Source organism: Hyla sarda, chromosome 2, assembly GCF_029499605.1.
Source record: "Hyla sarda isolate aHylSar1 chromosome 2, aHylSar1.hap1, whole genome shotgun sequence".
Lineage (NCBI taxonomy): Eukaryota > Metazoa > Chordata > Amphibia > Anura > Hylidae > Hyla > Hyla sarda.
Window position 1 is genome coordinate 181,754,901 of NC_079190.1, and position 27,343 is coordinate 181,782,243.

Consider the following 27,343-nt stretch of genomic DNA (forward strand, 5'->3'; position numbering starts at 1 on the left):
AATCAAATTTATAAGTAAAAGCATCCCCGAGTTATTAATGCTTAAAGTGACAGTGGTCAGATTTGCAAAAAATGCTCCCGTCCTTAGGGTCATAATGGGCTCCGTCCCCAAGGGGTTAAAAATCATAACCCTTTCAATTTTGCACCTAAAAATCCATATGATGGCTTATTTTTTGCACCACCAATTTTACTTTGTAATGACATTAGTCATTTTACCAAAAAATCTACGGCGAAACTGAAAAAAAAAAAAAAAAATAATAATCATAATTTTGCAACAAAATGGAAGAAAAAAAAAACCCCATTTTGTAAATTTTGGGGGCTTCCGTTTCCTCGCAGTACATTTCTACATGCAGGAAAATTTATATTTTAAAAATTGTCCTCTTCTGACCCCTATAACTTTTTTATTGTTCCATGCACGGGGCGGTATGAGGACTTATTTTTTGTGCTGTGATCTGAAGTTTTTATCGGTACCATTTTGTTTTGATCGGACTTATTGATTGCTTTTTACTAATTTTTTTATGTTATAAAAAGTGACCAAAGATATGCTATTTTGGATCTGGAATTTTTTTGCGCATACGCCATTGACCGTGCGGTTTAATTAACTATATATTTTTATAGTTCGGACATTTACGCACGCGGCGATACCACATATGCTTATTTTTATTTACATTTTTTTTTTAATGGGAAATGGGGGGGGGGGTGATTCAAACTTCTATTAGGGAAGGGGTTAAATTAACTTAACTTATTAACTTTTTTTGCAGTGTTATAGCTCCCATAGGGAGCTATAACACTGCACACACTGATCTTTTACACAGATCACTGCAAAGCCATAGCTTTGCATTGATCAGTGTTATCGGCGGTTGATTGCAGCAATCAATCGCCGTTCGAACGCGCAGGAGGCAGGTAAGGCACCCTCCGGCTGCGATGTCCCGGTCAGCCCGACTGAGCTGCCGGGATGCTTTTACTTTCACTTTTAGACGTGGCAATCAACTTTGATCACCGCGACTAAAAAGAGTTAATGCCAGACATCTGCCTAAACAGCGATGTCCGGCATTAGCCCCAGGTCCTGGCCAATAGCAGCCGGGACCGTGCGGGTACAATGAGAGCTCAGCTCCTGAGCTCGCTTCATATCCCTCCCATGCTGCAGTACCAGGTATACCCGGCGTTCTGTGGCAAGGGGTTAAATAGGCACTGTCAGATATAAAAACTTTTGATAAGTTGTAAAACTGCAAAACCAATAGGTTTAGTAATTGCTTTCATTAGAAAATTTTCAGTGTTTCATACTAAAAAAGCCGGTCAAACAACTGCCCTCCTACCTGCTTGGACACATACTAGTCCTGCTGTGTCCATGCATCATCACCTATGTCATGGACACACTTCCTTGATTGACAGCTGTGAGCGCAGGGCTCACAGCTGGAGGAAAAATCCTCCCACTGTCAGCTTGTGTCCCGTTACTGTCAGTGAGGACAAGCTGGGAGTTGTAGTTTTGCTAATGATAGGGGAGATGTGAAGTCTAGGGAAGAGAAGGTGTAATTTTTACCGAAAAATTTACTGCATAGAAACGGAAGCCCCCAAAAGTTACAAAATGGTGTTTTTTTTCAATTTTGTCTCACAATGATTTTGTTTTCCGTTTTGCCGTAGATTTTTGGGTACAATGACTGATGTCATTACAAAGTAGAATTGGTGACGCAAAAAATAAGCCATCATATGGATTTTTAGGTGCAAAATTGAAAGAGTTATGGTTTGTTAAAGGTAAGGAGTAAAAAATAAAAAGTGCAAAAACGGAAAGTGCACATATGTCGACCATAGCTGATACCACTGCATACAAGGGCTCCTTAACATGTTTATCCTAATCAGGGCAAATTTTTAGAAACATGCACAATTTTGTGTAGCATTTACTATTTATATGTAAAACAATAAAGACAATTTACAGTTATGCCTATAGACAAACATTCAATTTTCACAGTATAAAATCAGAGTGCATTTTATAAACTTATTAAAATGCATTGTATGTGTACAAAAAAAATAAATATTACAAACATTAATATACACCCCCCCCCCCCCCCAACCTGCCACCTTTTGCAGTTTGAGGGTATACAACCATTTGGAATGCAGATGTATTTAACTTTTTTACGTTGTTTGATTCAAGACTTGCATTCATTTACAGTATTATATAAAACTAACATGATACAAGCTTAGCCTTGTACAAAGGTACATTCAGAGGAATCCAGAACAATACAAGTTATGAATATTCGCTATTCATTCACACTTTTAGCATTAGACTAATGGCAACTAAATTAAAGTGAAGTAAAATCCTAATAACATCTCTCAAGATGTAAAGGACTTATATTCTTTGATATATATATTTTTTTACCGTACAGTTAGCAAAATCAATTTCCCCCTTCATGCGTTGGTAAAATATGCAAGGACTTACAATTCCCTTATGCATACACCACTTAAATTAATTCAAAGTGTATACATAATGTGGCTTTCCATGTATTATGGAGCTTCACAGTCATTCATTGTCAGGCTAGTTGTAGTCAACAATTACAGCAGAGTTCTACACTCCCATCTGCATATCAGCAAAATTGTAGAAGTTGTCCACATCATGAGAAGAGGAAGTCTTGCTTTCTGAAACAAACACCTATTTTGTGAAAAAGAAAATATGCATGTGTTAGTCTGGTACTGGCAAAAAAGTAAGTAAATAAAAAGAAAAAAAAAAAAAAGAAAAATCAATCAAGATTCCTGGAATTAAACCTCCCACCATCCAAAATTATAAAATAATAATTATTATTAAAATTAGTCAGACTACTACAGATATAAGAATCATTGTTTCTACCACTTTTCCCAGTTTTTTTTTTTTTATGGTAAAAGTTTATACCATTTTAGGTATACATTTATAACATGGTATATTATACAATCAGGAATACATCATTATGTAGCCACATTGCAGGGAATTTTTTTATATATATTTGAGACTAGATATATACACACACACACACACACACCAGACAGCTGCCCATAGAGCTGGGTGGTATGACCAAATATGTGTATCACGATATTTTTGTAACTTATGGCGGTTCCACAGTATATAACGATATTTCTTTACACCACCCCCCCCCCCCCCCACCCCAATTCATTATCAGCCCAGCGGGGTACTACTCACAGATGTCACCCTCAAGCACTGCCCTCCTCCTCTTTGTTGCGGGCCGCTGGAACTCTATACTGTACATCGGGGGTCTCCAACCTGCGGACCTCCAGATGTTGCAAAACTACAACCTCCCAGCGGCTGTCCGGGCATGCTGGGAGTTGTAGTTTTGCAACAGCTGGAGGTCCGCAGGTTGGAGACCACTGCTGTATGCAGTATCCCTATGCCCGGGCTGCAAAAGATAAAGAAAATAAACTTTAACTTACCTACGTCGGCCTCACGCTGTTCCTTGGGACTGGAACGTCGGACAGCCGTCAGCCTATCACCGGCCGCAGCGATGTCCCGCCCCGGCCAGTGATCGGTTAAACACACTGTCATGTAAGAAGCCGGCCAGAGCTCCTTTCATGACAGTGGGCTCAGCCTATCACTGGCCAGGCGGGACATCCGACGTTCCAGTCCCAAGGAACAGCGTGAGGTAAGTTAAAGTTTATTTTCTTTATCTTTTTCAGCCCGGGCATAGGAATACTGCGTACAGCAGTGGTCTCAAACCTGCAGACCTACAGCTGTTGCAAAACTACAACTCCCAGCATGCCCAGACAGCCGTTGGCTGTCCGGGCATGCTGGGAGTTGTAGTTTTGCAACAGCTGGAGGTCCGCAGGTTGGAGACCCCTGGCGTACAGTATAGAGTTCCAGCGCCAGCGGCCCGCAACAAAGAGGAGGAGGACAGTGCTTGCGGGTGACATCTGTGAGTAGAACCCCGCTGGGCTGATAATTAATTGGGGGAAGCAGAACAGCGTTAGCGGGTAACATAGGATTAGTTCCCCGATGTGGGGACAGCACTGCGCTGGGCAGATAATTCATTCATACCCGAGGGGGAGGGGCCAAACCGGTATTGTGGTATGGGAAAATTAATATCGTGCAGCACAAAAATGTTGGTATTCGGTATGAACCGGTATACCACCCAGCCCTAGCTGCCCAGTACAATTATCAATTGACTAAATAAAAGTTGATCTACGCTCTTTGAAAGGACCCTTTAGACAGGCCAATTAATAGGAATAAACCGCTGCACATTCATTGCCAGCAGCACATCATCTACATTGAGACGTGCTGGCGACCATGATCTATAGGCCTTTTTATTGTGATCAAGCAACAAACAAACTGGTTTATGGGGCAATTATTGGCCTAGTCTGTCAATAAATCACCTCAGTCTAGAGAGCCTAAACCCTTCACAGTCCGGTACAATAATTGTATATATGTGACGGCATGGTTAATTTTATGCTATAGAATTACAGGTCAGATTTATCAATCTGTCTGAGAACGGTCTGGGGTTTTGTCCATAGCAACCAATCACAGCTCAGCTTTCATTTTACAAGAGCACAGAGCATGAAAAAGAGAAAATAAAAAGCAAAAACACCCAGGTAGTTGGTGGGTTTATTTTTTTCTTTTTAGATTTGCAGTTTCAACAATTAAAAAAAAAAATCAGATACATTTTAAGACCAAAAGATAATTAAAAATAATATGACTAACTCACCATTGTGCCACTAAAGATGCTAGAAGTAGCCTCTTGACAGATCTCTACTGCTCCTTCTCCATTAAACTCTAAAGCAACAACTGATCCTAAATTAGGAAAGAAAGAAAAAAAAAAAGAGAAATTATTATTCTATTAGACAAAATTGACCCAATGATATGCCATCTCTTTATAAGTGGATAAAACCCATTCAGTTAAAATTATTTTTAATTATAAATGCCATACCATGCTCCAATAAAGGTAAAAACTCTGTGGCTCTCTCTTTAAAAACTCTTTTTGCATCTTCCGGTTTCATTGTGACCTCTTTCGTCTGAATGAGAGATAAACCTTTGCCGATCATCTAAAAATTGAGACATAATGGTTATAACAATTTGAATAAATAGATACTACCAGATGCTGCCTTTAACTTAAAACGCTTATTCAAAAATAGTAAAACAAAGCAAATTTCTTCCAAAAGCAACACAACTCCTATCCTCAGGTTCTGTGTGGTTTTACAACTTGTCTCCATTACCTTCAATTGAACTCACTGCAATACCACACACAACCCGAGGACAGATGTGTTGCCTTTTTTTTTTTTTTTTGACAAAATTAGCAGCAGGAGGCTTGCTCTTCCGTAACTGTGTGTGTCGGCAGCGCATCCGCGGCATTAAATATGCTGAGGATGTGCTCTTGTGTGAATACACCTTTAAGGAGCATTCCAATATTAGAAGATTGTATTCAAAAGAACCCATCACGAGTTAAAACTGATGCATGCAGCATTCCACAGCAAAACACAAGATATGGCACTACCGGGACAGAGTAATCATTTTAAAAATGCCCGGGTAAGTAGTCATGCGGCGTGGTCTCTGCGGCTGCTTCCCAGTCAGTCTGAATCACTCATCTATATCTGTGAATAAGGAGAGTAATTTAATTGTGAAAACATCGCACTGTCATGACTAAGGATCTTTGATCCGAAACGCATCGGCGTTCCCTGTCTGTCTATGTGTGTTCTTATGATCCAATAAAGCTGCCAGATATTTTTCACCTACAAGCGCTGACATCCTCCTTTGTTCCATCGCACTGCCAGCACCACTTTTATGCTGCCTGCAATTTGAGCAGCATAAAACTAAAATATAAAGGCCATCACCTTAAGATATACAATGTAATATAGTGGCATCACAAATTGTATTTGCTTCAGCATGTTTTTGCGCAATTCACCACTGAGAGGAAGTTGTGTAGTTCTTTTTTTTTTTGTCAGTGTGGTGTTGTCTACAGCTTCCCCAAAACAATGCATCACCTGCTGCTGCCTCATCTTTTATGTCAGACTATCCCCTATATCTCCATCTCCTTGTCATATACAGGGCAAGGAAAGGAAGTATTTTCCTACTGACCTAGCAGAAACCTCCCTCTGAGGCCAGCAGAAAGGGTGTGTTATAAGAAGGTCAGCCAGTGTAGTCTGAGCTCTCCCCTAGATTGACACCGTATCCATTTGACAGATGGGTACACAGCAAGTGGCTGTGGTGAACACACAAAGTAGCACCAGCGTGGACTGACATTGTGGAAAGCGAGAGGAATGTTCTTTCACAGAGGGACTTAGCTTATCTTGTGTTCCTTAGCCAGCTCATCTAAGTGTGAACTAGGGCATAAGAGGTTGCAGATAGAAGGTTTTACACTGGTAGAGAGCTAGTCTACAAGTGGCATAGTCGAGGAATGTTGGTACATGTAGGCAGTGGCCCAAGATTCCAGTGTTTATTTTGTTCCGGATTTTATTTATTTTGTTGTACCTGCAACCTTGAGTGAAATAAACCTGGTGAGGAGCCAGACCTTGCATGAATCAGCTGTGGCATTTTGTCTCCTGGTAAAAATGTTTCCTGTATGAAGTTGGGACGATCCCTGAGCCATTACCCCTGGGATCTCACACGTAGAGATACAGTAGATAGATCTATCTTGAGTACACACTCACACCTAATTGGGACATTGAGTGAAGAATGAGATGGGTTTACAGCATGCTGCCCTGTGCCAAGCAATGCCACAGACAGAGCAGCAGACCAATAGTTTGCTCTGTACTGACAGCTCTAGGCTGGAAACTGACAGGAGTGCTGTGGGAGGAGAGTAGGCAGAATGGGAAGGCTGTGATCAATAGCAATGCATTTTAGGAATTGTACTGCTGAGCAACTACTCAACCAGGACATAGTAACAAGGACAACACTTGCCATGCTACTTCTTCATATGATCCAAGTTGGTGCCATTTCATAAGAGTTTTATGTAATTAGGAAAACAGAGGTCCTTTTTCAAGGAAAATCCGTACTCTTGACTATAAGCTCTATTGCAGCTCAGCCCTGTTCACTTCAATAGGGTTGGAGATGCAATACCAGGCACAGCCTAAGGTCAAGAGTGGTGTCATTGCGGGAGAGGGGTCTATTCTTCTGGATAAACCGCACATACAGGAAGCCGCGCAGCCAGCAGCTTCTAGTATGTTACGGTTCAGCTAAAAGACCTGACTATGGGTATTCCCTTTCTTCCCTTCTATACTTTTCAGATATTAAATCATACTTAAGGGGAACTCTGGTCCTAACACCACCTATCCACATGTTGGGGACAAGTGTTTGATCGTGGGAGGTTTAATAGCTGCACTCCCTCCGGCTCTCCCCATGCATGGAGTGGTGGCCAACACGCACCCTCCATAACAAGAGCTATATCTCCAGCTCGAGATGCATGGAGGGGCATGTCCTGTGAATAGGGGGATGAGGTGTTAAAGGGGTACTCCAGTGGAAAACAATGTGTGACATCATGAGGGGGCGGGGCCGCAAGGTTACAATACTCTGACCCCTGTACCACCCGGCATCAGGCACAGAGCGAAGTTCGCTCCGTGCAGCTGATGACAGGGGGTGCTGCAGGAGAGATCGAACACCCCCCAATCAGACATCTTATCCCCCATCCTTTGGATAGGTGATAAGATGCCTAGGAGCAGATTACCCCTTTAAAGATTTTTAAATAGAAGTAATTTACAAATCTGTTTAATGTCTGCCACCAGTTGATTTACAAAAAAATAAAATAAAAAAATAAAAATAAATAGGTTTCCACTGGAGTACCCCTTTAAGTACCTGAGGTTCCCCTTTAATGCCTGTTAAGAAACTTCCTGATAAGGGCATCATCTATGGAAGTGGCTTTATCAATGTATAAAGGATGATTTTGTCTAGATTCTGTCCACAATGTATAATATGAAGAATATATAAGCTGCATGGATCTAACTGAAGCCTCTGTGGGAAATAATATTTAGCATAAGTGTGCATGGTGTCCAGTTATTGTTACTTTTGTTTAGAGGCAGGGTGGGAAGGCTCTCAATACAGGGGAAAGATCCTGCCTCTTTGGCTGGCCAGAATATTAAGAGACTTTTCTTGGTTATGCAAAGTGCAACACCGAGATTACATGTGTGTGCTCTCCCCTTCCCAGTACATTTGTGGGGCTGTCAGACTCCCTGTCAAAGTCCTAGTTTAAATGGGCATTGTCACGTCAAAACTTTTGACATGTCTCTACAAAACATTTAAACGGTCAAGATCTGAGTGTTGAAATGGCAACAGATAGCTAGAACTAGCTAGCTGAAGAGCGCACTAAAGAGAGACAAACCTACAATGTAAGTCTATGGGATTGTCTAGGTCAGCCGCACTTTTCTCCTCACTGGTTCTAACAATTGGTCGAAGCCTGAACACTCAGATCCTGACCAATCAAAATTTTTGACATGTCTCTAGGATATGTCGTAAGTGACAGGTACAATTTTTAAAGAACCTAGAAAAAAAAAAAAAAAAAAAAATTCTTTGTAGACAAGTACCTCATCAATCATCTTTCTGGCATTTGCTATGGTATAATCTCCAGCAAAGAAAACCACCAAACAAGACTCATCACTTTTCTTCTGTCTTTGCCCCCAAGTGACAGGAACTAGGCTCCTGTTGACATCCATAGAAACACGTACAGCTTTTAGTTCTTCATTGTCAGGTAGTGGGACACAATCCTGGATTTCACAATCACTGGGAAGAAGACTCCAATTTGTCTCTCCAGACACAGGAGTAAAGTCGTGGATGTTGCTCCAGGTGTTGTTAAAGATACTTAAACCAGCATCCTTAAACTGTGCAGCTAGTTCTGGATAATAGTACTGAAAACATCCAAATTTCATACCGGTGGAGGATTCTATGATGGGTTGAGTAGAACAGCACAGGAATATATCCATTTTTCTGCAGTCCCTTGTGCGAAACTGCTGGCAAGCCACAATACATTTACATTCCTTACAGTCCCTGAAGAACACGCTGCCCTTTACAGGCCCCAAGAAGATGCGACAGTTTGTACAATCATCAATAGTGATGGTAGCGGAGTGATCAAAAATATAGATGTTACAATTCTCACATTCCTGTATGACGAATTGTTGACCTGCAACTTTATCTGGCAGCCGTCCTATGGATTGATCTTTAAGGCCATTAAACATGTAATCCTTTGGGTCCACCTGTGGGGTTTAAATTGACAATATTTAATTAATCCTGAGGGTAAATTTGTACAGTCAAATCAATTAGTTATTTTTTATATTTTTCCCCCTTCTTTTTAGCACATTGTTCTTCTCCATTCTCTCTCTCAGGATGGAAACCTGCAACCCACTCCACTGAACTATCCTCAATGTAGCTCCCAGATGGAGAGGATAGCATGCAGAAATCCGATAGTCCCATTAACCCCAATAACTTAAATAGTACAATTAGCCCTTATAACTCAAATAATAACATTAACCCCAATAACTCTGAAAATCCCATTAATGAGACTATATGTGTAAAACTTAATGGAAATGTAAAGTGTATGTTCACAAATGCCAGAAGCCTAGCAAATAAAATGGGGGAGCTTGAGGCCTTGATACTGGAGGAACATATTGATATAGTTGGGGTCACTGAGACATGGCTGGACTCCTCGCATGACTGGGCTGTTAATCTGCAGGGGTTTACATTGTTTCGCAAGGATAGAATGAACAGAAAAGGTGGTGGAGTCTGTCTGTATGTAAGAAGTGGTATGAAAGTCAATGTGAACGATGCCATACTGTGTGATGATTCTGAGGATGTGGAATCACTGTGGGTAGAATTACAAAAGGAGGGAAATACTGAAAAAATTATATTTGGTGTAATCTACAGACCCCCTAATATCACTGAAGAGATAGAAGGTCGGCTGTATAAACAAATAGAGAGGGCCGCCCGGGCAGGTACAGTGGTAATAATGGGAGATTTTAACTATCCAGATATAGATTGGGGCCGGGGGCTGGCTAAAACTACAAAAAGGGGAGAAAATTCCTAAATTTATTGCAGGATAATTTTATGGGCCAGTTTGTGGAGGACCCAACAAGAAGTGATGCCTTGTTGGATCTGATCATTTCCAACAACGCAGAGCTGATTGGTAATGTAATTGTGCGGGAAAACCTTGGTAATAGCGACCACAATATAGTTACTTTTGACTTAAAATGTAGAAAACAAAGACCGGCGGGGAAGGCAAAAACATATAACTTTAAAGGGAACCAATCATCAGATTTTACCCTATATAATGTTTGGCAAAGCGTTATATAGGGTAAAATTGTTGTCCTCACCATCCCCGGGGGACGCTCCTGCCCCCAGGGATGGTGAAGATATGAAGTTATAAACTAGTCACCGCCGCCGTAAGTAGTCACCTGGGCGGGGAGCTCTTCTCACCTACTCCCGTTCTTCGGCCGCCAGCGACGCCCCCTCCGCTTGATTGATGGGCCGCGTCATTATTCCGCTCACTGAACAGACGGAGCAGAGCGATGACGCTGCCCATCAATCAAGCGGAGGGGGCGTTGCTGGCGGCCGAAGAACGGGAGTAGGTGAGAAGAGCTCCCCGCCCAGGTGACTACTTACGGCGGCGGTGACTAGTTTATAACTTCATATCTTCACCATCCCTGGGGGCAGGAGCATCCCCCAGGAATGGTGAAAATAAAGATTTTACCCTATATAACGCTTTGCCAAGCGTTATATAGGGTAAAATATGATGATTGGTTCCCTTTAAAAAGGCAAACTTCCCTGGGCTGAGAGCTGCACTACAGGACATAGACTGGGAGGTGTTATCAAATACTGATACAGAAGGTAAATGGGACATATTTAAATCAACTCTAAAAATAACTATACAGCTAAATATATACCAAAGAGGAACAAATATAAAACGATTAAAACTAAATCCTACATGGCTGACAAATTATGTTAAAAGAGCAATAAACAACAAAAAAATGGCTTTTAAAAAATACAAATCTGATGGGTCAGCTATAACATTTAAACAGTACAAGGAGCTTAATAAAATCTGTAAAAATGTAATAAAAACGGCAAAAATTCAAAATGAGAGACAGGTGGCCAAAGAAAGCAAAACTAATCCTAAATATTTTTTTTGATATATAAATACAAAATACAAAAAAAAAAAACAAGGACAGAGCATGTAGGACCCCTTAACAATGATAATGGGGAGGTTGTCACGGGCATTTAAGAGAAGGCGGAGCTACTGAATGGGTTCTTTAGTTCTGTATATACTAGGGAAAAAGGAGCTGACATTGGCCAGGTCAGTGCTGGTAACACATCATGTAATGTACTGAACTGGCTTAATGTAGAGATGGTACAAGGTAAGTTAAGTAAAGTAAATGTAAGCAAATCTCCAGGGCCAGATGGACTACACCCAAGAGTTCTTAGAGAGGCAAGTTCAGTAATATCTGTACCCCTGTTCATGATATTTAGAGATTCTCTGGTGTCTGGTATTGTGCCAAGGGACTGGCGCAAGGCGAATGTGGTACCAATCTTCAAGAAGGGCTCTAGGTCTTCGCCAGGCAATTATAGACCGGTAAGTCTAACATGCATTGTGGGTAAATTGTTTGAAGGGCTTATACAGGATTACATACAGGGGATAATTGTATTATAAGTGATAACCAGCATGGGTTTACTAAGGATAGAAGTTGTCAAACCAATCTAATTTGGTTTTATGAAGATGTGAGTAGAAGCCTTGACAGAGGAATGGCTGTGGATATAGGGGGAGATTTATCAAAACCTGTGCAGAGGAAAAGTTGCTGAGTTGCCCATAGCAACCAATCAGATCGCTTCTTTCATTTTGCAGAGGCCTTTTCAAAAGTGAAAGAAGAAATGAGATTGGTTGCTATGGGCAACTGATTAATATAAATCACCAGCTGACCAGTACCAGTGAAAGAGGTGCCTAAAATATGCCTTTTATTTCCATTCTTAAAATTAATAAAAGCAACACATACGTGAATATTGTGCTTGTATTATGTTAGAAAATACCACAACAAGAGAAGAGAGCTGTTAAGATATATCTAGGGAGTGCTATATTGCTGAGACATAAGCACCTCCCAGTTTATATTTGAGTATAATTATTGCAACTCAAATAATTAGAATTACTCCCTTAGTCATCCATTACTGGTGACTAGTTCACCCAACGCGTTTCTGTCGCCTTTTTAAACGACATCAGGGGAGTTTAACAGAACATCAAGAGTTACTAAAAAAATATATATGCCAGAGTCCAGTGACCCATCAGACAGTCAGAGATTATTTATAATTCCTCTCCACTACTGCCACATATGCTCTCAATCAAGGGGATATAACAAACCATATGGGTATGCCCCTTTAAGAATTGAAGTCCTCAGCCAGCGGGGGTTTGCCTTATAACCCTCCAGCTGGTGTCCAGTTCTGAGTCTTCATATAGAGTTAGTCGGCAGCGCGCACTCTCGCAGTGGCGAAGAGACCGGCTGACTTCCAGCCCAGCGCGCAATGGAAATAAAAGGTATATTTTAGGCACCTCTTTCACTGGTACTGGTCAGCTGGTGATTTATATTGTTTTGTTGCAAAGAGGATCTATATGAATTTCGGTCGTGTACAGGAACATACCTGTTGTGTACAATAGGATTGCTATGGGCAACTGGTCAGCTTTTTCTCTGCACTGGTTTTGATAAATCTCCCCCATAGTGTTTCTGGATTTTGCTAAAGCATTTGATACTGTCCCTCATAGACGTCTGACAGGTAAGTTAAGGTCTTTGGGCTTGGAAACTTTAGTTTGTAACTGGATTGAACACTGGCTCGTGGATCGTACCCAGAGAGTGGTGGTCAATGATTCGTACTCTGATTGGTCCCCGGTTATTAGTGGTGTACCCCAAGGTTCAGTACTGGGACCGCTGCTGTTTAATTTATTTATCAATGATATAGAGGATGGTATTAACAGCTCTGTTTCTATCTTTGCAGATGACACCAAGCTTTGTAGCACGGTACAGTCTATAGAGAAGGTGCATAAGTTACAAAATGACTTGGATAGACTAAGTGTCTGGGCATCCACTTGGCAAATGAGGTTCAATGTGGATAAATGTAAAGTTATGCATCTGGGTACCAATAACCTGCATGCGTCGTATGTCTTAGGGGGGATTAAACTGGCAGAGTCACTGGTAGAGAAGGATCTGGGTGTACTTGTAGATCACAGACTACAGAATAGCATGCAATGTCAGGCTGCTGCTTCCAAAGCCGGCAGGATATGGTCATGTATAAAAAGAGGCATGGACTCGAGGGACAGGGACATAATACTCCCCCTTTATAAAGCATTGGTACGGCCTCACCTGGAATATGCTGTTGAGTTTTGGTCGCCTGTACATAAAAGGGACACTGCGGAGCTGGAAAGGGTGCAGAGACGCGCGACTAAACTAATATGGGGCATGGAACATCTTAGCTATGAGGAGCGATTAAAGGAGTTACAATTGTTTAGTCTTGAGAAGAGACGTTTAAGGGGGGATATTATAAACGTATATAAGTATATAAATGGCCCATACAAAAAATATGGAGAAAAACTGTTCCAGGTTAAACCCCCCCCCCAAAGGACGAGGGGGCACTCCCTCCGTCTGGAGAAGAAAAGGTTTAAATCTAAAGGGGCGACACGCCTTCTTTACCATGAGGACTGTGAATTTATGGAACAGTCTACCTCAGGAACTGGTCACAGCAGGAACAATTAACAGCTTTAAAACAGGGTTGGATACATTCCTGGAACAAAATAACATTAATGCTTATGCAGAATTATAAAACTACATCCCTTCCCTTCAATTCCCTGGTTGGACTTGATGGACGTATGTCTTTTTTCAACCATACTAACTATGTAACTACGAAGGGCACAGCAGCCAACCTGGGAGCAAGTAGTCTCAATAGTCCATGGAAACTGATTGGCACCCCACAATTGCATTAGGGTTTATCCAACATTATAGATCAACTATCAAATAATCCCCTAGATACTGGACTGTAATCACCACAGTATCTAGGGGGTTTAAAGTAACAGAAGCCATACATCAGGAAAAAGTAAAAAAAAATTAAAAAAATATGCTCCACACATACATGTTTTCCTAAACTGTGGGATTAAAAAATAACTAACTAAAAACACGGTCTACAATTCAATACCTTTTTGTTGCAGTATATTGGCAAGCCAAAGCAACACTCTATAGACGTGTTTAGCATGTGTATTGGGAGCTTTAGTTTACATATACTTTCTGTATGTCGTTTTCCCTTCTTGGTTTTAGTAAGCTCTTTAATTGAGGGGAGGAAAAATACTCATTGAGTTATCGCAAAAAAAGTATTACTTGTTATTAAAGTAAATCGCAAAAAGACACTAAAGTATAAAAAAAATTATAATTTTGTTATTCACTAAAAACCTAAACAGTAACCAACCAAATCACAACATTTCCCACAACCAAAAAAGAAGAAAAAAAAAAACAAGGATATCAATTCCAGTACCATTCATATACAGAAATAGACATACAGTGCTTGGAATATTGTAACTGTACTATGTGCTTTTAAAAATTGCTCCACCAATCTGGAGACTTACCACGCAATTGGGTCCAGTAAGTATGGTAACTAAGGGAGAGATGTGTGTGTGTGTGTGTGTGTGTGTGTGTGTGTGGGGGGGGGGGGGGGGGGGGTGGTGAATAGGTAATGGGAGAGGGAGGGAGGGCCTAGGGAAGCATAATGGACTGTGGATGAATGGCTGCTGCCTGCTGACCCTAGGCAAAATGATCCCTATCTCTACCCCTATGCCTAGGCGGAGTGGGACGTCCTAAAAAGGACGGCCCCGCTCTGGAACCTACCCCTCTCAACTGTACTCTCCCTTGCTATATCACATGGAGTAGAGACTATCTCACTAAAGGCTACTGTCTGACTAGGTTAGTTAGAAGGGAAGAAAAGACCTATGGTCCAATACTGTTAAGTATAATCTCCTGCATGATGGCTTAAGGATCATATCAAAGGAGTATTTAAATGGCAGCGGGACCATCTGGCTGTATCATCTATACCAGCCATCCGTGCTACAGTAAATGCCATGACACCATCGGCTGCCCCCCATCATCCCCTGATGATGTATCAGTTAATCCTGCCTTGGGTCCAAATAGGTATTGATGACCTATACAGAAGACTGTTTTTGTAGTATATTGGCCCAGTGGTTTACATTTACAGTCATTTCCATTGGTTACATGCTGTTGCTATGTGATATTTTTTTGGTCATAAATGGTTTGTGCTCATTCATATCTGGTTTAAGGTCTGTACTTATAAGCATTCTGACTAAGTTATGACATTACTGTCTGATGAAGATTTATTATCCATAAGTGTATATATTGGCTTTACTATTTGTATCTGTGACCACAATAACAGTATATGCATCTACATAGTTCTGGCCATTCTTATCATAAGGGATATATGATTACATTTAAATACACACCCTTTTTCTTTGATATGATCAAACAAACACTCTCCTTAAGCCATCATGCAGGAGGCGATACTTATTAACAGTATTGGACCATAGGTCTTTTCTTCCCTTCTATCCAACATAGGCAGACAGTAGACTTTAGTGGGATAGAGAGTCTCCTCCATGTGATATAAGGGAGAGTACAGTTAAGAAAGGGGTAGGTTCCAGAGCGGGGCCGTCCTTTTTGGGACATTCTACTCCGCCTAGACATAGGGGGAGAGATCGGTATCGTTTTGCCTAGGGTGAGCAGGCAGCAGCCATTCATCCATAGTCCATTATGCTTCCCTTGGCCCTCCCTCCATTACCTATCCACCCCCCACATCTCTCCCTTAGTTACCATACTTACTGGACCCAATTGCGGGATAAGTCTCCAGATTGGTGGAGCAATTTTAAAAAGCACATAGTACGGTTACAATATTCCCGACACTGTATATCTATTTCTGTATCCGATTGGTGCTGGAATTGATATCCTTGTTTTTTTTCTTTTTTGGTTGTGGGAAAATTTGTGATTTGTTGGTTACTTGTTTAGGTTTTTAGTGAACAACAAATAAAAAATAAAAAAAGTTAAGCAAATCCGCAAAGAAAAGAAGACAAAAGGGTCCGGCACTGCAGTCCAATGCTGAGGTCTATAGGAGATTGGCGCTGGTTTAGACACCTGGGTGACTATATGGGGGTGCGATCTAACAAGAACTCCAAGCGTAAATCTTCAAGAAAGAAAAGGAGATGCACTCACCCAAGTCTTTATCTTCGGCAATCTTTATTCCGTTTTCATAAAAGTAGCAGAGCGGGTAGACACAGAGGAGCAGCCTCTGCGAGGCTGCTCCTCTGCATCTACCCGCTCTGCTACTTTAATGAAAACGGAATAAAGATTGCTGAAGATAAAGACTTGGGTGAGTGCATCTCATTTTCTTTCTCGAAGATTTACGTATAAAAAAAGTAAGTTATATTTTAGTTTCTTTTGGCGATTCGTTTTTGGTTGACACTATTGCAATATATTTTATTTCTGTGATATTTTGTTAAAGTAGCTTCTTACTAAGAATGTGTAGTTTTATGGTTTATATCCTCCTCAAAAATGTTACATGGAACGATTTGGTTTTGAAAGTGTAAATCAGGGAAGGAATTTCCATTCCTTAACAAGTCTTACCTTCAGTAATAAGGCAATATACAAATAGCTTTAAACTTGGGGTTTAGATATTAGAATGAACCTATTGAGCTAGCCTGGCTGCCATCCTTCATATATACACTCAGGATAAAGCTATGTGGACTGTGTAAGACATATCCGAGTTCTGCGTAGCTCTAACTTCCTAGGCTGACTAAAACAAAGACAACATTCACCAGATGAGTGACTGGACTAAAAACACATCTACTTTTTTTTTTTTTTTTTTACTGAGAAAACACAAATAATCAGCCACGAAGCAATATAAAGCAGGTAAACAGTATGGTTCACAGAGCAAACAAACATTTTACATACATACATCTGCAAAACTGGATATAAACATTGGGCCATATACTGGTTTCCCCTGCTAATACAGTACTATACAAAGAACATTCTTAAATTTTTTTTTTATTAATGAAGCAATCTTGATTAATTGCTATAGGCAACTGCACCATTTTTGCTCTGCACAGCTTTTGCCAAGTCTCCCAACTTGTCCACAGTGGCGAATTCTATCTAGTTTTTCCATATTGCAGACACAAGCACTAGGACCAGTTAACCTTTAACCCATTGAGGACATAGCGATTTTTATTTTTGCATTCTTCTTGCCTTTTAATAGCCATAAGTCTTACAATGTTATACATACAGTGCTTGTTTTATGCGGGACTTGTTGTTGTTTGTAAAAACATAACTCCTTTTACCACAAAATCTATGGTGAAGCACAAAAAAATATACACAGTCATGGCCGTAAATGTTGGCATCCCTGAAGTTTTTCAAGAAAATGAAGTATTTCTAACAGAAAAGGATTGCAGTAACATGTTTTGCTATACAAACGTTTATTCCCTTTGTGTGTATTGGAACTAAACCAAAAAAAGTAAGGAAACAAAAGCTAATTGGACAAAATGTCACCAAACTCTAAAGATGGGCTGGACAAAATTATTGGCACCCTTTCAAAATTGTGGAAAAGATTGTTTCAAGCATGTGATGCTTCTTTAAACTCACCTGGGGCAAGTAACAGGTGTGGGCAATATAAAAATCACACCTGAAAGCAGATAAAAAGGAGAGAAGTTCACTTAGTCTTTGCATCTGTGTGTGCCACACTAAGCATGGACAATAGAAAGATGAGAAGAGAACTGTCTGAGGACTTTAGCACCAAAATTGTGGGAAAATATCAACAATCTCAAGGTTTCAAGTCCATCTCCAGAGATCTAGATTTGCCTTTGTCCACAGTGCGCAACAACATCAAGAAGTTTGCAACCCATGTCATTGTAGCTAATCTCCCTGGGCGTGGATGGAAGAGAAACATTTATGAAAGGTGTCAATGTAGGATTGTCCAGATGGTGGATAAGCAGCCCCAAACAAGTTCCAATGATATTCAAGGTGTCCTGCAGGCTCAGGGAGCAAAAGGGTCAGCGCGAACAATCCGTCGACATTTAAATGAGACGCTATGGCAGGAGACCCAGGAGGACCCCATTGCTGACTAGGGATCGACCGATTATCAGTTTGGCTGATATTATCGGCCGATATTCACGATTTTGGACATTATCGGTATGGGCAATTACCTTGCCAATAATGCCGCCCCGCCTCACCGGCCAGAGACCACCATGGCCGCTGCCCCATTGCCTCCCCATCCCGGTTTTATAATTACCTATTCCCGGGGCCCAGGGTCCACGCTACTTCTGACCCGTGCAACATCCTGCGCACTGCGCAGTCCAATGACGAGAGACGTCCTCAACTCAAATTCACCGTCAGTGCGCACAGTGACAGCTCAGGACGCCGCCGGAGCCAGTAGTAGCGCGGACCCCGGGAACAGGTAATTATAAAACCGGGGATGCGGGAGGCAATGGGGAAGCGGCAGCAGCGGTTGGACTAGGGAGGAACCCACAACAGGCAGGTGGAGAGAAGCGGGCAGCGGCCTCTGGCCCCGCAAAAGTCGTTGCAGTTCATTGATTTAAAAGGCCTGAAAGGTTACAGATTATCAGTATCGGCCCCAAAAAAAAAAAAAAAAAAAAAAAAAAAACCATATCGGTCGATCCCTACTGCTGACACATAAAAAAAGCAAGACTACATTTTGCCAAAATGAACTTGAGTATGCCAAAATCCTTCTGGGAAAAAGTCTTGTGGACAGATGAGACCAAGATAGAGCTTTTTGGTAAAGCACATCATTCTACTGTTTACCAAAAACAGAAGGAGGCCTACAAAGAAATGAACACAGTACCTACAGGGAAATATGGTGGAGGTTTAATGATGTTTTGGGGTTGTTTTGCTGCCTCTGGCACTGGGTGCCTTGAATGTGTGCAAGTAATCATGAAATCTGAGGATTACCAATGGATTTTGAGTCGCACTGTACAGCCCAGTGTCAGAAAGCTGGGTTTGTGTCAGAGATCTTGGGTCTTCCAGCAGAACAATGACCCCAAACATACGTCAAAAAGCAGTAAGAAATGGATGGCAACAAAGCGCTGGAGCGTTCTGAAGTGACCAGCAATGAGTCCAGATCTAAATCCCATTGGACACCATCGAGAGATCTTAAAATTGCTGTTGGGAAAAGGCGTCCCTCCAATAAGAGACCTGGAGCAGTTTGCAAAGGAAGAGTGGTCCAACATTCCGTCTGAGAGGTGTAAGAAGCTTATTGATGGTTATAGGAAGCGACTGATTTTAGTTAATATTTGGTTGCACACCCTTTGGAAAATAAGTTAAGGGTGCCAATAATTTTGACCAGCCCATTTTTGGAGTTTGGTGTGACATTATGTCCAATTTTGCTTTTTTTCCCTCCTTTTTTTGGTTTAGTTCCAATACACACAAAGGGAATAAACATGTGTATAGCAAAACTACAACCCTCTCATACAACAAAACATGTGTTACTACAACAAAACATGTGTCACTACAACATCTCATACTGGGGATGATCTCTATATGTGAAGGGGGAGTGGGACTCCTGAATGACACATGCTGGGAGTTGTAGTCCCTTTTGTGTGTGTATGCCAGTGTATCCCAAACAGGGCTGATTATATTAATGTGCTGTGTATAAGTGGGCCGACCCGGGAAAATAGTAGGATGGGTAAAGGGCGGAACAAACAAAAAAAAAAGCCACCCCAAACCAGCAAGGCATGTGGCATGCTGGGATTTGTAGTTTTCAGCACAGCAAGAAACAGGAAATTGAAGTCAAGATAGGAAAAAAAAGTGGGGGATAAATAAACAAAGAATGGAAAAAGAGTAGGCTAAACAACAAGAACAGAAATAAAACAAAACAAATAGGGTAAGTCAAAAATGGAAAAACACGTTGACCACCGGAGTACCCCTTTAACCCCTTCCCGCTATTGGACGTATGCATACGTCCAGGCGAATTACACGTTCGCGCAAATGGACGTATGCATACGTCCAAGCGATCTCCTGCTCTGCCGCGGGCAGCGCAGGAGATCGCGGGTGGGACTCAGCTGTCAATCACAGCCGGAGTCCCACCGCAGCTGCCGGGGCCGCGATCGCGCCGGTCCCGGCAGCATTAACCCCATAGATGCCGTGATCAGTTCTGATCACGGCATCTATGGTGTTTGCAGGGGGAGCGCTCTCCCCCTGCCCATCAACGGCGGCGCCGCGATAAAATAAGGGGGATCGGGGGTGTCCAAGACACTTTCGATCCCCCTTGAAGAGATAGGAGTGAGGTGGCAGGGTTGCCACCCCTCCTATCCCTGCTATTGATCGGCGGAGCGGCCGACCAATAGCAGACTGGGGGCGGGGGGGTTAAAGTTCGGTTCCCCGCGCTATGCCCGCCCATCGGTGTCCGGGCACAGCGGGGGGAACCGTGTAGTAGCGGCAGCGGCGGTCACTTACCCGGCGGCGGAGCTCCAGATGACGGCGGCGGCTTTGATCATCTCGGCGGTGGAGGTAAGTATGACGCCGCGTGTCCAGGAGTCTGTTGCCTAGCAACATCTGCAGGGCGACAGTTTAGAGAGTGGTCTCTAAACGGTCGCCCTCCAGATGTTGCAAAACTACAACTCCCAGCATGCCTTGACAGCCATTTGCTGTTCCTGAATGCTGGGAGTTGTAGTTTTGCAAGATTTAGAGGGGTTCAGGCTAGAGATCACTGACAGTGGTCTCTAAACTGTAGCCCTCCAGATATTACAAAACTACAACTCCCAGCATGCTCAGACAGCAGTTTGCTGTCTTAGCATGCTGAGATTTGTAGTTTTGCAACATCTGGAGGGCCACAGTTTAGAGACCACTGTCAGTGATCTCCAGCCTGAACCCCTCTAAATCTTGCAAAACTACAACTCCCAGCATTCAGGAACAGCAAATGGCTGTCTCGGCATGCTGGGAGTTGTACTTGCGTGCCTCCAGCTGTTGCATAACTACATCTCCCAGCATTCCCTTTGGCAATCAGTACATGCTGAGAGTTGTAGTTCTGTAACAGCTGGAGGCACACTGGTTGGGAAATACCGAGATAGGTAATAGGTTCTATTACCTAACTCAGTATTTTCCAACCAGTGTGCCTCCAGCTGTTGCAAAACTACAACTCCCAGAATGCACGTTCTGTCAGTGCATGCTGGGAGTTGTAGTTTTGCCCCCCCCCCCCCCCCCCCCCTCCCATGTAAATGTACAGGTTACATTCACACTGGCGGCGGATTACAGTGAATTCCCTGCTTCAGGTTTGAGCTGCAGCAGCCGCAGCTCAAACTCCTAGCGGGAGACTCAGTGTAATCCGCCGTCAGTGTGAATGTAACCTAGAAACACTACATTACACTAACATAAAATAAAGAGTAAAACACTACATATACACACGTACACTAACCCCCCCCCCCCCCCCCGCCACCACCCCTTCCCCCCCCAATAAAAATGAAAAACGTATCCTACAGCAGTGTTTCCAAAACGGAGCCTCCAGCTGTTGCAAAACAAAAACTCCCAGCATTTCCGGACAGCCATTGACTGTTTGAGAATCACTGGTGTAAAATACCCCTATGTCCACCCCTATGCAAATCCCTAATTTAGGCCTCAAATGCGCATGGCGCTCTCACTTTGGAGCCCTGTCGTATTTCAAGGCAACAGTTTAGGGCCACATATGGGGTATCGCCGTACTCGGGAGAAATTGCCTAACAAATTTTGGGGGGCTTTTTCTCCTTTTACCCCTTATGAAAAGGTAAAGTTGGGGTCTACACCAGCATGTTAGTGTAAAAAAAAAACATTTTTGTACACTAACATACTGGTGTTGCCCCATACTTTAAAATTTCACAAGCGGTAAAAGAAAAAAAGCCTCCAAAATTTGTAACGCAATTTCTCCTGAGGACGGAGATACCCCATATGTGGGCGCAAAGTGTTCTGGGGGCGCACAACAAGGCTCAGAAGGGAGAGTGCACCATGCAAATTTGAGGTCTAAATTGGTGATTTGCACAGGGGTGGCTGATTTTACAGCGGTTCTGACATAAGTGCAAAACAATAAATACCCACATGTAACCCCATTTTGGAAACTACACCCCTCACGGAATGTAACAAGGGGTACAGTGAGCATTTACACCCCACAGGTGTCTGACAGATCTTTGAAACAGGGGTCTGTGAAAATGAAAAATAAAATTTTTAATTTGCACAGCCCACTGTTCCAAAGATCCGTCAAATGCCAGTGGGGTGTAAATTCTCCCTGCACCCCTTATTACCTTCCGTGAGGGGTGTAGTTTTAAAAATGGGGTCACATGTGGGGGGTCCACTGTTCTGGCACCACGGGGGGCTTTGGAAATGCACATGGCCAAATTCTCTCTCCAAAAGCTCAATGATGCTTCTTCTCTTCTGAGCATTGTAGTTCGCCCCCAGTGCACTTCATGTCCACTTATTGGGTATTTCCATACTCAGAAGAGATGGGGTTACAAATTTTGGGGGGTATTTTCTGCTATTATCCCTTGTAAAAATGTAAAATTTGGGGGAAAACAAGCATTTTAGTGTAAAAAAAATATTTTTTTTTTTACATATGCAAAAGTCGTGAAACACCTGTGGGGTATTAAGGTTCACTTTATCCCTTGTTACGTTCCTCAAGGAGTCTAGTTTCCAAAATGGTATGCCATGTCGTTTTTTTTTGCTGTCCTGGCACCATAGGGGCTTCCTAAATGCGACATGCCCCCCGAGCAAAATTTGCTCTCAAAAAGCCAAATATGACTCCTCTTCTGAGCATTGTAGTTCGCCCGTAATGCACTTCAGGTCAACTTATGGGGTACCTCCATACTCAGAAGAGATGGATGTACAAATTTTGGGGGTATTTTCTGCTATTAACCCTTGCAAAAATGTGAAATTTGGGGGGAAACACATTTTAGTGAAAAAAAATTTTTTTATTTTTTTTACATATGCAAAAGTCATGAAACACCTGTGGGGTATTAAGGCTCACTTAATTCCTTTTTACGTTCCTCAAGGGGTCTAGTTTCCAAAATGGTATGCCATGTTTTTTTTATTTGCTGTTTTGGCACCATAGGGGCTTCCTAAATGCAACATGCCCCCAAAAAACCATTTCAGAAAAACGTACTCTCCAAAATCCCCTTGTCGCTCCTTCGCTTCTGAGCCCTCTACTGCGCCCGCCGAACAATTTACATAGACATATGAGGTATGTGCTTACTCGAGAGAAATTGGGCTACAAATTCAAGTATAAATTTTATCCTTTTACCCCTTGTAAAAATTCTAAAATTGGGTCTACAAGAACATGCAAGTGTAAAAAATGAAGATTTTGAATTTTCTCCTTCACTTTGCTGCTTTTCCTGTGAAACACCTAAAGGGTTAAAACACTTACTGAATGTCATTTTGAATACTTTGGGGGGTGCAGTTTTTGTAATGGGGTCATTTATGGGGTATTTCTAATATGAAGACCCTTCAAATCCACTTCAAACCTGAACTGGTCCATGAAAAATAGCGAGTTTGACAATTTTGTGAAAAATTGTAAAATTGCTGCTGAACTTTGAAGCCCTCTGGTGTCTTCCAAAAGTAAACACTTGTCAATTTTATGATGAAAATATAAAGTAGACATATTGTATATGTGAATCCAAAAAAAATAATATTTGGAATATCCATTTTCCTTACAAGCAGAGAGCTTCAAAGTTTGAAAAATGCAAAATTTTCAATTTTTTCATCAAATTTGGGGATTTTTCACCAAGAAAGGATGCAAGTTACCACAAAAATTTACCACTATGTTAAAGTAGAATATGTCACGAAAAAAATCTCGGAATCAGATTGATAAGTAAAAGCATTCCAGAGTTATTAATGTTTTAAGTGACAGTGGTCAGATGTGCAAAAAAGGGCTGCGTCCTAGAGGTGAAAATGGGCTTGGTCCTTAAGGGGTTAAAGAGATACCTAGTTATTAGTATTGTTCCAACATTTGCAACATCCTTTTTTCTTTTTCAATATATTTAGACCTAGGTGTGTCCAGTGGTTTGTTAACATGTGACATTCTCTTTTTACACTACTTCTGTTTCTCTAAAAAGGGAAATTACACAAAGCTTAGTCATTGAACAGATTACTTTAAGCAGTTTAAGTAAAAAAAAAAAATGTATATTTTATAATTATATATATATATATACACACACACATATATACACACACACTTCCCGCTCTGAATTTCAAATGTCGAGGCTCAGGGTGTATGGAGCCTTGTGCCCGCTGCATACCCAGTGGCCCCCAGCTGATTTCAGTAACATAATTCATAAGGTTGAAAAAAGACCAGAGTCCATCAAGTTCAACCTATAACCCTAATGAGTCCCTACTGAGTTGATCTAGAGGAAGGCAAAAAAAAAAAACTCATACTAGAGGTAAAAATTCCTTCCCGACTCCAAATATGGCAGTCAGAATAAATCCCTGGAACAACGTTCTGTCCCTATAAATCGAGTACATTACCATCAATGTTGTTATTCTCCAAAAATGCATCCAGACCCTTTTAAACTCTTTTACAGAGTTCACCATGACCACCTCCTCAGGCAGATAATTCCACAGTCACACTGCTCTTACAGTAAAGAATCCCTGTCTGTGCTGGTGGAGAAACCTTCTTTCCTCTAGACGTAGCAGATGCCCCCTTGTTATAGATACAGTCCTGGGTATAAATAGATCATGGGAGAGATCTCTGTACTGCCCCCTGATATATTTATACATAGTTATCAGGTCTCCCCTAAGCCTTCTTTTTTCTAAACTAAATAACCCTAATACTGATAATCTTTCTGGGTACTGTAGTCCTCCCATTCCCTGTATTACCCTGGTTGCCCGTCTTTGAACCTTCTCCAGTAGCTGGGGGCTGCTGCTAATAGTCGGCATGCGGCAATCCGTGGCTGGCAATTAACCCTTTAGATTGCCGCTGTCAAAGTTGACAGCAGCGTCTAAAGGGACCTTTTAACCATCCCTAGTGGGATGGAACCTCCCCCAGCAGAGCAATCACGGTGGGGCGATCCACTGTGGAGGTAGCTCAACCAAATGAGCACAAATCACACAGATCAATGGAGTCATTTTTTCTAAAGAAAACCGTATGGCAAAAAAAAACGAAACGGATGGAACAGTATGGGAAAAAGTAAACCGTATATGGTTTTTAAAAGTGCATACAGTTGCGTCCGTTTTTTATATTTAAAAAAAAAAATGGGAGGTGTGTTGGGTGGGGACTTTAGGATGCAAATGCACATGTGCAAAGTAAAAACCGTATACGGTTTCCTGTATGGAACCATATACATATGGGTTTCCCATTGACCTCCATGTTAAAAAAAAACGTATGCGGTTGCAGTACGGTTTTTAAACCAGAGACAAAAATCATGGTCAACCACAGTTTTGACTCCGGCTTAAAAACCGTACTGCAACCGCATAAGTTTTTATTAACATGGAGGTCAATGGGAAACAAACATGTATACAGTTCCATACGGGAAACCGTATACGGTTTTTACTTTGCACATGCGCATTTGCATCCTAAAGTCCCCACCCAACACCTCTCCCACTAAAAATAGACAAAATGTCCAAATTTTTTTTAATTTTTTTTTTTATACATAAAAACAGACAGAACTGTATGCACTTTAACAAAACATTGTACGGTTTAAAAACACATATGGTTTACTATTTCCCCATACTGTTCCATCCGCTTCTTAGCCATAAGGTTTTCTTTAGAAAAACTGATTAAAAACAGTATGGCAAAAACGTGATGTGAACCCAGCTGAACATCCATTTGCATCTGTTATTGTTCTTTTTAGGGTGCGTTCCCACCTGGCGTATACGCAGCGCAAAATTTAAGGGAGCAGCGGGAAATATGATGTGTATTCCTTGCTCACTATACACACAGGGCTTTCCAGCGCTAGCCCTATGTGTGTAGGGAGTTTTGAAGGCGGGGCTGTGTGCCGGCGTGACTGACACTTGGCTCCGCCTCCAAAACTCATTGCACACACAAGGCTGCCGCCAGAAAGCCCTGTGTGTATAGTGACCAAGGAATACGCAGCGTATTTCCTACACTGCGTATACACCAGGTGGGAACGCACCCTTAGTCCGTTTTTATTTTTGACGGGAGAAGAATGGGACGGGTCTAGATGGCCGTATGAACGCAGCCTTAATGAAAGAATTTCTAATAAAGAATAAACACAAGAAAGCTGTTTAAATAAATAGGTAGATGTCAATTGAATGAAGGCTGTTAATATACTGCTAGGTCCACTATGAGCTACACAGGCTCTTGTATGAACTATGAAGACATTATAGCAGTGTTTGCCACCCAGGGTGCCTCCAGCTGTTGCAATACTACAACTCCAAGCAATCCCGGACAGACATTGGCTGTCTGGGCATGCTGGGAGTTGTAGTTTTGCAACAGCTGGAGGCACCCTGGTTGGCAAACGGTTTGTCATGATGGTTAGATGAGTGTCTCTGTCCTGGCCCCTGTCTACACAGATACTGGATGCCAGTCTGTAGGGACACAGGCTGAACATCTTGGACATGAAAGCCCTTTTCTGTAAGAGGTAGCCATATTAAAGGAAAGGAAACATAAGCCATACAATTGTCTCTATAGGAAGAAGTGAGCCTTGTCTCCTCGTGATACACGCTCCGGGGACACACCTAGACCCTGGGTGAATCTTATGAATCAGACGCAGCTACACCCAAGTCAGCGATCACCCCCGGGGCCACAATATAGAAGCCCCTGAGATGTGCCCCTGAGGTGTGCCCCTGAGGACGCCTCCAGTGCAGCTACAGCGCTCACCTTCTCCCGCTTATCCCAGCTGTACTGCTTGCTCTCCCCACCATCCACTTGCTGAAGCTGTTGCTGCTCTTCAGCTGCAGAATCCTTAGCGCTCTGCTTCCTCTCAGGGTGTTTGGAGAAGCAACAGCCCATCTTAGAGCCAGGGGTAGGCGCAGGTAAGTGAGGGGGTCGCTAGGTCTTGAGCCGTAACGTCCACTTCCAGGGAGCGCTATACTCACAACGTGCACGAGCAGCGCGAGCACGCCGGATTGCTAGCGAGAGCGCGCACGCTACACCGCCTAGTCCGCTGCCCGGCAACAGAGCTGTTTATTTTGGCCGTGTGAACTGCCGTGCGTATTCATGGGAGGAGCACAACTTCCTGCTGCCAACACTTTTTTTTTATACTTAGCTTTATTAACAAAAGTAGGACAGAACACGTCAAGTGCTTCTACTATCTGCTTAGACCAGTGTTTCCCAATCAGGGTGCCTCCAGCTGTTGCAAAACTACAACTCCCAGTATGTCCGGACAGCCTTCGGCTGTCCGGGCATGCTGGGAGTTGTAGTTTTGCAACAGCTGGAGGCACCCTGTTCAGGA

At 42.3% G+C, this 27,343-nt stretch overlaps 1 protein-coding gene across 1 annotated transcript; it reads right to left on the bottom strand.

The window, feature by feature from the left end:
• Positions 1-1,867: 1,867 nt before the first annotated feature.
• Positions 1,868-27,095, bottom strand: RP2 (RP2 activator of ARL3 GTPase). Its single transcript, XM_056560507.1, has 5 exons — positions 26,770-27,095; positions 8,484-9,149; positions 4,901-5,015; positions 4,679-4,764; positions 1,868-2,643 (listed from the first exon to the last, which is right to left on the bottom strand). The coding sequence occupies exons 1-5, from the start codon at positions 26,899-26,901 to the stop codon at positions 2,560-2,562; spliced, it is 1,083 nt and encodes a 360-aa protein (XP_056416482.1). The 5' UTR covers positions 26,902-27,095; the 3' UTR covers positions 1,868-2,559.
• Between the last annotated feature and the right edge of the window lie 248 nt (positions 27,096-27,343).

Excerpts from the sequence above, each read along its gene's own strand:
- RP2 (XM_056560507.1), bottom strand. The coding sequence starts at position 26,901 with ATGGGCTGTTGCTTCTCCAAACACCCTGAGAGGAAGCAGAGCGCTAAG. Across the intron at positions 9,150-26,769 it reads GCTGGGATAAGCGGGAGAAG|GTGGACCCAAAGGATTACAT; the intron begins GTGAGCGCTGTA and ends TAAACCCCACAG. Across the intron at positions 5,016-8,483 it reads CCAGAAAGATGATTGATGAG|ATGATCGGCAAAGGTTTATC; the intron begins GTACTTGTCTAC and ends CTCAATTTTTAG.